Source organism: Thunnus maccoyii, chromosome 2, assembly GCF_910596095.1.
Source record: "Thunnus maccoyii chromosome 2, fThuMac1.1, whole genome shotgun sequence".
NCBI lineage: Eukaryota > Metazoa > Chordata > Actinopteri > Scombriformes > Scombridae > Thunnus > Thunnus maccoyii.
In genome coordinates, this window is record NC_056534.1 from 12,172,974 (window position 1) to 12,183,344 (window position 10,371).

At 41.4% G+C, this 10,371-nt stretch overlaps 1 protein-coding gene across 1 annotated transcript in view; it reads right to left on the reverse strand.

The window, feature by feature from the left end:
* mtnr1aa (melatonin receptor 1A a) overlaps window positions 1-9,323 on the reverse strand; it is a 35,296-nt gene extending 25,973 nt beyond the window's left edge. Inside the window, exon 1 of the mRNA XM_042431820.1 lies at window positions 8,805-9,323. Coding sequence (XP_042287754.1) covers window positions 8,805-8,988 — 184 coding nt within the window. The 5' untranslated portion in view covers window positions 8,989-9,323. The remainder of the gene's footprint in view (window positions 1-8,804) is intronic.
* Window positions 9,324-10,371: the final 1,048 nt, after the last annotated feature.

Here is a 10,371-nt window from a genome sequence, read left to right on the forward strand (position 1 = left end):
CAATAGGGATATTTTTCTTCAATCTGTTCCAAAATGAATCTCTCAAACAACATTATTAGCTACTGGTTATTACATAACACAAGTTCACAAAAGGTTTCTGAGGAAATTCAGGATGAATCTTGTCTTGTGCAAACTAAGAGAACAAATGCATCTCTCCATGAGATGTCTTACAAAACACAGATTCCAATGGTCAGACTCAATTCTTGTTCTATGTCTCTTAAAAACAAAACCTTCTCTTACTATTTGTCGTCTCCTGAATAATCTAAATCCTGCTTTCATTTTCTGATGGAGCTCGCATGTGTTCCCTAAATACTAACACCACTTCTCCAAAATCAGGTGCTTTTATCAAACAAAAACTTGTTTTCCTATTTTAGACTTGGCTTGGCTTGAACCTTGTTACTAATTTCACAAAGACAACATGGACTTTTTTAACCTAAGGATTATTTTTAGAATGTTATGCCCTCACTTCTTTGCTTTGTAGTTATTAAACATCCTACTTTTATGATGTCACAATCATCTGAAGCAGTATTTCTCAAACTTTTTCAAGTCAAGGACCCCTAAACTGACACGAATTAGACCAAAGACCCCCATTTGATAAGATTTTGTCCCAGGGGTCCCCCATCTGATGAGATTTTTGCTTTTACATGTTTTATTACAGAAAAGGTATGAAACCCATGCCCAAAATAGTCATACATTCTGTCATTGTGTTACTTATGGATGTGAAATATATATATAGTGAAAATAAATTTCCTGAGGACCCCCTGGAACCACCTCAAGGTCCCCTGGGAGTCCCTAAACCCTACTTTGAGAACCACTGATCTGTGTCTGAGTGATAAACCACTCACTGGACCCAGAGACAGTGGTCTGATAAGGCTGAATGGAGCAGTGTTCACAGGGCTACATCAAATGGCATTCATGTGTCTGCCATAATAATCATCATTACACACCGTTCAACTGGATCGCTCCGTTGGCTGGCGGAGAGTGACGAGGCTTTCTGATTGAGCTGTTTGCTTGTTACTCCACCGGGAGAACTGTGCTGTTTTTAGACCCGTTAATGATAAAACAACAAAGAGGGCAGCGATAAGGACGGAGAAATTGGGAAGATAAGTCGGTCACTTTGTGTGTTTGTCCTTTTTTTGAAAGTTCTATCTGAGGCGGATTGACTGAGCCTGCATATTTTTCTTTTTTTCACCAGTGCCTTGCTCTAACAGTCATACAATCTGACGCATTCACAGCTGGAAGCTGCTGAGTCCTACCACAGTCTTCTACTGTTGGCCACTGAGTAGCAATGGTGGACTAAGTGCTTCATTCAAGGGCACCTTGAACGCAGAGGAGAACGTTTCTCGCTTCCCTTTTCTGACTCTCTCAACTGGGATTCATACTGGCACACTTTTCATCACCAGCCAGCATCTCTTAACTCTGAGCGCCTGCCGCCTCATGTGTGTGTGTAATCAAATAGTTACCGCTCTACAGTAAGCACTCTACAGTATGCATGTGTTATGCATAGTTCCCCTTGGATGAGCATTCGGTTTTACTTGATCTCACTGCCCTAAGCTTCCCATGTGCGTCATCCCAAGCTCCGATCAAGCAGAAAGAAGTTTGCACTGTATAATATTGTAAATGATTAAAAATAGCACAGGGAAGCATGAAAAGAGGAAGGGAGGGTAGCTGGAGTGAGGGGGTTGGGGGGCGGGGGGGCAGTTGGAATCTTAAATGGCTGCAAATATGCTTTGTTGTATGTATAAGTATTTATAGACTCATTATGTCTTCCTTTTGAAGTTAAAACACGCTTTCCTCGGCCAGTGAGTGTGTGAGCCTGAGAGACGGACACAGACAGAATGAGAGCAAGAGAAAGGAAGCGGGCACAGGGGGTCGCGACGGATAAGACCAGATGCCAGACGCCGGTTCTTGTTAAATTCGGCCATGTCAAGCCGACCATTGTTTCACACTTACCAAAATAACAGGCTTAATTCATTTTGCCCACTTGGCCATAATATAATCTGGAATCCACAGGGTTTGGGTGATAACCGTCTTATTGCCTGACTGGCTTGATGCAAAACGCTATTGGCAGAATTCCTCCACAGGTATGCGGTCTGACAACATAACGTCCTTAGAGAACGGTGGGGGTGTTGGATCACAGTGATGCAAACAGACAGGGTGTCATGGAATATGAAGCCTGGAAGGTCAAATTTAAGTGAAAAGAGAAAAAAAGAAAAATTGAGTGTGCGTGTGTGAGGGTGAGTAAGCTTGGGTGGAGGAGTACAAAGGAGGAAAGAAGGTGGAAGACTGATATGAAGCACAAAACTTAGTGAGGGGGATGCAGAACACTGAGCAGAATCTAAACCAGAAAAACAGAGAGACAGAGGTGAGTTGAGAAAAGTGTTTTCTCGGAGGATAAATCTGAAAAAAGCACATCCTACATTCCGATCATACGGCAGATGCAAATCATATATACAGAATGGATTACTGCAGGCAGCCTCTGTGTGTGTACAGATAATCCAGCAAATATTAGATAATCATTAAATCGTCTAGCAGCTGAGATGAACACTTGCTGGGTCAATTTTTCTTTCACAAATGAACCTGGACAGAGGCCTAAACCCAGCAGGACGACGTGGCACCTGCCAACACTGAAATAGTGTGGTCACTAATGAGGTCAAATAGAGAAAAACAGGGGTTTTTTTTGCAGAGCAATTTTCCCATAATTGTTCCAATAATGTTACGAAAACATAAACCCAGTCGGCCGTAGCGGAATTAACAAACTTACATGACTGAAATGGCGATTCGGTGTCTATCTCAAAATAAAAAAAATAAGTCTCTGTCTCTTTCACTGTGTGTCCGCTTTGTATGACAGGCTCACACCAATTTGCTGCCTCCCTCATCATGTCTTTATCTCCACTATCATGTACTGTTGCAAACCTTTCTCTCTCTCTCTCCCCCTCCCTCGCTGCGTATAAGAGCGAAAGGCACCAGCAAACAAGCTGGACAAGGTTGGCAACACAAACAACGATAACATCATGCACATAATCCCAGCAGTGGAAGCACAGCCGTGCATATCTGCTACCTAATTAGATCTGTGTGTGATCTAATGTTTTGAGTTTTAATCCTTATGAGAGCCAAAAAGCCCTCTGACAGGAAATCTGTACAAAACAGATCTGCAAGCCAGGCGTAATTCTTGAAAACGTATAATGTCTCTCACATGTTTCAGGATACACAGGAGCACTGGAGGAAACGGTTAATGCAAAATGTAAGTTATCAGGTGCAAAGCAGCCCTGGGGTACACTAACAGGCGCTCCTTCTTTTCGTGTCCTGGCTGACAGCAGGGGCATTAACTAATCTATAGCTAGGAGTTAAGTGCCTCATGAGTAAAAGAAGGAGATCCTTATCCTCTCCCACTCAATGTTCAGCTTGGGCAAACTATAAATTAATTGCAGAGTCATGACCTGCTGGCTGTTGTGGGTCTCCAATTAGTCCATGTTTTTCACCCACTGAGCCTTTTACCTTTCTCTTCTTATACTGTTAAGCTGCTCCACCATACTGTGCCTCTCTGATGCTTATCACAGCAATCACCACAGAAACTTACAAACCCAGTGAGCAGCTATGACTTCTGCGCCTTCGCATGCCTGTTAGAGAACAGTAGGAACGATAGGACACCACCAGCCAAATATGGGCTTTAATTAAATAATGTTAGTCATCGCATACATTATGTATGTTTTTCTTCAAATTATAATGAACTGTGGGGTAAATACTCGTGGTGGTATCAAATTCTAAACCAATATTTCAATCATGAAGAGCTGCGCAAAATATGCGTCTGGTCTGAGAATGTGTTTATTTTATCAGGAGTATGATCTGATAATGTCTTGGGAAAAACATGCAGCAGATACAGTACGGTACCTCTTATGTCAACTTTAGCAAACAGGCGTATTCCCTAACCTTTGGCCTTTGCAGTTATTGAGGGCCCCCTCAATAACTACAGCTTTGAGGCCCAAATGAACTCTAACCTAATACTGTTATGTTTTACAAAAGAGCTGAAACTGCCTTATACACAACAGTTAAACATTAAATACCTCCTTCATACATGATTTATGAGATATAAAAAATAGTCTGCTTTAAATAATAAGTTGTGTTTGATACGGTTTTATCAATGGTTACGATTTATCCAGAAAAATCCAGAATCTATCAATACACAAATATTATTAATTTCCAGTACTGGTAAATACTGGACACTTCACTGAAAAGTGCATCCCCAGCATATAAGTTTCCTAATCACACTTGTGTAAGTTGCATATTTAGCCGTGATTAACTTCCAAACTAGTCGTGATATCATAAATCATGCAGTTCATACATACCTTAAACTCAGATTTACACAGATAAACTTTCCTCCTTCAGCAGATAAATATGAAAACAAGTGTTAAACAAACAAGCTCAAACATCCAGGTGAAGTAACAACAACTAAAACACATTTTTCAGCGTAGGGGGTCTTTTTTTTACCAACTTAAAGCTACAAAGGCTTTGATCATGATGCAGCAAATGAACCGAAACACCAACATTAATTTTAGGATTAGCAACATAAGAACAACTCAACTTTATGACCACAGTTGGAATGCACTCAAAGCAAACTGTTAGTGAAAGTGTAGCAGTGTGAGCCAAAGGGGGCACATCAGGGTCCACAAAGAGCCTTGTCATCAGAGGTGGGAACACATGATACAGCCACCTGATATTGATACTGCTGGCAGAGGATACATTATGCAGGGTAGCTTAACAATGCCTGCCACCTTTTCACACATGTGTCTTCTCTACATCTAGACTTTACATGCAGAGACAATAGGTCGTAAACACAGACACTCAAGCGGGCTTTGGCGCAGATGGTTCCTGTTTGAAAAGTTTTTTAGAAGAAAAGAATAACGTGGACATGGCCAGGTATTTTGGTTGCAAGTGAAACATTAAAGCAGAGTAAAAAACAATTGAAAGACGGCTTGCCAGATAGTTTCAACTCAGCAAAGAAACCTTAAACTTTTTTTTAATTAAATAACAACAGTAGCTGTGTGTAGGAGGAACGAGTACATTCTTTCTTCCAGCTCTCCTCCAAACTAAGAAACTTGTTCCCTGCTTTAATCATTCTTGTGCAATCTTGATTCAGATACGTGTGGCCCTGATAAAACCTGGTCTAAAGGATTACAGTTTCTCACAAAACAAGTCTTTCATGATGAAAATAAAACAGGATGCTGCAAAATCATCATCTCCTGTATAACATCTACAGAAGGGGATTTGTTTTCTTTTCACAGTCATCTCTTTATTAAGCTCAACACTGTTGATCCAATTTCTGTTAAGAATCTCCCAACAAAGCCAATGGATATTTAGAAACCTAAAACATTCATTTTAATTGGAGACACACGCAAATACCACTTAAGTCGGCATTAATGCTTCGGAATATTCATTACATTGAAAGCAATAATACTGTAACAGATATTAGAGGAGTAATGAACGTGAACGGTCGGAAATAACATTCTGCCGGCACAAAGCCAAGTCACGCAACGCTGAAAAAGGATCATCAACTCTGTGTCACACCAAAAAACAGACAGCCAGGCTCCAATGTGGAGCTTTTTAGTGTATTTTGGAACAGCAGAACTCATTACATTAAGGTATCAGTACACTAAGATTTGTCTTTCTCTGTCACTTCAGACTGGTTCAGTATGTAAATCGGTATTTAAACTTTCTTGCTGTTGAGTTTTCTGTCTTATGAATATTCAGTACAACAAAAACAAACCAAAACAGTGCGGCGCAAACTAGACTCTCAGATTTTTTTACAGACATCTCGCAGAAATGCTATCTTTTATTTTCATTTATAACTTGAGCTGACAGCACATGATAAGTGGAAAAGTGTCATTTTTTTCCTGTAAAGACTGATGACACCCAACGTTGCAGGATCACTATGTTGGATGTCAGGGAATGCTCATATTTTCCACTTTGCCTCTACGCTCTTTTCACAACATGTCAAATCAGTTCATAATCTTCTTTGACACTGAAGATATGAATGGCTCTTGTTAAAACTTGGAGGAGAAGCTGGGAGTCATATCTCACACAGGGCTAACTGGTTTAGTATTCTCTTCTGTTGTTGTCAAAAAACCCTTCAAAACACAATCTGATTTACTGTCCCATGACCTAACGTCACGCTCTAGCCACACAGCTAGCCAAAACGGTCAGGTGTGACAATTTCTTGTTGGTATCTTTTGTATTTTCTTCAGCATGGATTGGAAAATTCCTTTATCTACAACAGAACAGGTACATTTAAGATGATTTACTGGCATGGAGCTGAGCTCACAGCACTGATTCTGTATCCAGCCATGCAGCTCAAACCACTCACCATGTGTTGCTGGCTTCATGCTCACTCGCTCACTTGCCTTTTCGTTCACTGACGGAGCGTTTGGCCATGCAGAGACAGCAGTGCTGCCGCCTGCAATATGTGACCACGACGCTTGCCAGGTCCTCCACTGAGTATATTTCATTACTCATTATTTAGTTGTTTGGACTGCTGTGCAATCTCTAACAACGTTTAGCTCATGCCAAGGAAATTTATAGAGTAGATTCGATCTACTCAACAACAGGAAATTGAATTCTTTGTGGATGGAAAATGTGGCAGTTAAAACCCACTCCTGAAAGTTTAGGCGGGTGCTCAGTCCAGGTCAAATTTGTGGCAGACTTTAAAACAGTCAACTGTGGCATCAAATTCCCGCAGATAAGGTCTAGTAAAACAAACAGTACCAGCACACCCTTCATCATGACATTCCAGAGTGATGAAAGTATGAATAGAAAAGTTTTTATGTCAATCAATACGTCTGCCGATCTGATTACATTTTGTCAATGGCTATTTGAGCAGAAAATTCTAACAGCCTGAAGTTAGGCATGCACATCTTCAGAACTTGAATGGAAAGTAGCAAATGCACTTCAAAGGCATGAACTCGAGGAACCACGTCACTGGCCTACGTAGACCTCGTTAGAATTCACAGACTGCTTTGCAAGACACGATTCAGCTGAGTTTTTTTTTTTTTTTCTCCATCAATTCCTTTTGATCCTCAGACGCTGGACTTTTCTTCATGGGGCTTGGTCGGAATTCAGCGTGGCAAAAAGAAAACTGAATTGTCCAATGAGCTGAATAAATAAATGGTAATTCGAGCTGATAATACTCAACCGTATACAACATTAAAGTGTTGAATATGGAGATAATATAAGTTAACTGCATGCTTGATTAAATTCCTTCTGCTGCCGCATTATGACCTCCTTACATGTAATTAGCCATAATTAATGGAACAACTTCAAAGATGCAGTTTCCTAAATTTATCTCTCGTCTTGTCTCATACTTTTGTTTCCCAATTTAACGTGTGATGCCATGACTTACAAAATTGCACAGCAATATTTCCTGCTTCGGTGACAAATTCTATTTCAAGACAGCTCGGCTATAGCTGTGTGCAGCTCTATTGAAACACTCAAATGAAGGGCAAACACTACAGAGATGCATGAATGTTTATTATCAAATGCTGATCATAAAGCAATGGGAGCTTGCAGGAATCTCAGTAAGAGACAATCATTTCCTTGGACATCCTGGGTAACACTTAATATTCCTCATAGGGGGCTCCCTGCTCCGGCTCCACATGATGGAAATCTATTCTGACCCTAACATTTCTGCGGTGAGTGAAGTGGTAATGTCAAGAGTGTATTTAGCAAATCACCCTACTACTGCCTCCAAATGATGACAGCCATGATATGTGTAGCTGCCAGTTACTGTGTGCGGACCTGAGCACGACAGGAGCCTCTTGGGTTTTCTCAGCAGCGGTCTGAACCGTCTGACTATTAAATTATGAGCGTTTTACCACCTTCTCTGAGCAAGACAAACACTGCTGTGTCAATCTTGTCCAAACTCGGGGGCGCACAATTTAATCCACAGCCCATATCTTAATTAAATTCACGGTCAAGTAGTGTGTATGAAAACACACACCTACACACACGCACAGGGCACACGTTCCATCATCGACCTGGTAATAATTTTAAAATTCTGTTGTCATTATGATTATTAAATTAAATCTCCTAGCTAGAGTAACATCGATAGTGGAAAAGCCTGGGAAGCATTAGTATAAGCAGTGCCGGGATGAGCGCTAGTGCTTTCCCCATGGCTTCAGACTGTGTCAATAATTGCTATAGTGTTTCTCTTCGCTTTTCTCTCCTCTGAGCCTGCTTAGCTGCCCGCTTACTTGCTGTAGGTCAGTGAAATTATATCCGCTCCGAAAGTAGGCTGTAGCAAGTCGAGGTCGATTCGAACTGTCCATTACAATCAGCCCCTATGATGGAGAATTATTCTGTAACCTTAGAATAAATGTCGGAATAAAAATATTAAGTCCCTGCACTGATACAAGAGGGAGAAGAATTTAAAAATGACAACAATAATATCGTCCTAATGGGAGATTATGTTATTGGTTGTATTAAATCGGGAACACTGGCTGTATCTTCATGTAGGCTCGGATTTGAAATAACCAGCTCACCGGCAAAGACGGACAAACGTTAAAAATACATAAATAAAATGTTTGGTTTTTTTTAATCACTAATACATAATGATACAACGTCAGTGAAACATAATATGTCATCCTGCAAACGCGATGTAATCCATTAAAGTCTATTTGAGCAGCATATAAGGGACGCTGTCACTTTTACTATGTGACGAGGGTTTTGTTTTGATTTTTAACGCAGCGGAGTTTAACCACGCGCGTGCCTCTCCGTCGCCACGCGCACTTTCCCCCCCTCCGAGTTTCACTCACCTGCGTTTCTGAGCTTCTTGTTCCGATACACGGAGAAGATGACCAAGAGGTTGCCCAGGATGTCAACTACGATTGTGAAGATGAGGAAGCACCCCAAAGTTGTGGTAACCCACGGCGGGCGGTTCAGGACGGTGTCACTCGGGTCTGGCGAGGTGCTGTTCAGGTGAGACCCATTTATAACCATTGTATAGGCTACAGTCGCGGGACTTTCTCAACTGAGCCAAATTCAACGTGCCGTGACTCCTCGTGCGTCCTACAGCCTGGATATCGGAGACGCCGGTGATGGGATACTACAGCCTCCCGCGGCTTTCATCTTCATCCTCTCTCTGCGCGCTCCTTCTTCTCCTTCTTCTTCTTCTTCTTGGACTTTTCCCAGATGCTGTGGATCTGCTCCGGTAGTCTCTCCCACTCTTTCTGGTCGCCCCGGTGTCACTTGTGCACCCTGTGTGCCATTCACTTTGTCTGTACGCATGTGTGACATGAAGCCGCAACTTCAAACCTTCCCAGCATGTGACCAAACATTCCGGAGAGGAGCGGTTTTATTTTGAGGGAGAAATACTGTCGCTTGGTGGCCGAAAAGAGGAAGCGCCCTACTTTCCCCCCCATTTACCGGATGCGTGTTCATTCATGGCTTTGCGGTAGCTCGCTTTGCTGTATTTGAGCAGCCCATTCATTATTATTTTGAAGAATCATTCATGTTTCATCACTTACAAGCAAAAAGCCCACAGTGGTTCCGGGGCTATGAGACAAAGGGAAACTGTATTACTGTGGCTAAAATGAATGATGAGGTATGCTGGTGGTGAACGGTGATTTGTAAATTTCCTAGTTCTGAGTCAATTTTGTGAGTGGTCGAGAGGTCTAAATGCTAAACTTCTGTCCTAATAAGCCACTGAATATTCTTTTTAGATACGATTTAAGAATGAATTTATTCTGTTTAGCATTTAAGGCTTCAGTGAAACCACTGATAATAAAATTGTGTGAGCACCTCCATCACTGTGGGTCAGATATATAGCTTGAGAATGGATTAAGTTTCTATACAAGCAATGGACCATGTGCTATGGTTAATGATGTTCACAATAAATGGGTCACACCCCCTCCTCTCACACACACAAACACACACACACAGTCGTTTTTCCATCACTTCAGAGGACATTACATTGACTTACATTCATTTCCTGGAGACTTATGCTAACCCTAACCATAACAACCACATGCTTAACCCTAACCCTTACCCTAACTTTAACATAACCCTAAAAGAACATTAACTTTAAACCAAGTCTTCACTCTAAAATTAATTATTTATGATGAGGGGACTTGCTTTTTGTCCCCATAAGGGAGGCAAGTCCCCACAACATGACTGTGTAAACAGATTTACATCCCCACAACGTAGGAATACTTGGACCACACACACAAACACACACACACACACACACACACATACACACACACACACACACACAGAGAGAGAGAGAGAGAGTCATGTTTCCATCACTTCAGAGGACATTACACTGATTTATATTCATTTCCTGGAGACTTATCCTACCATTAACCATAACACACTAAATGC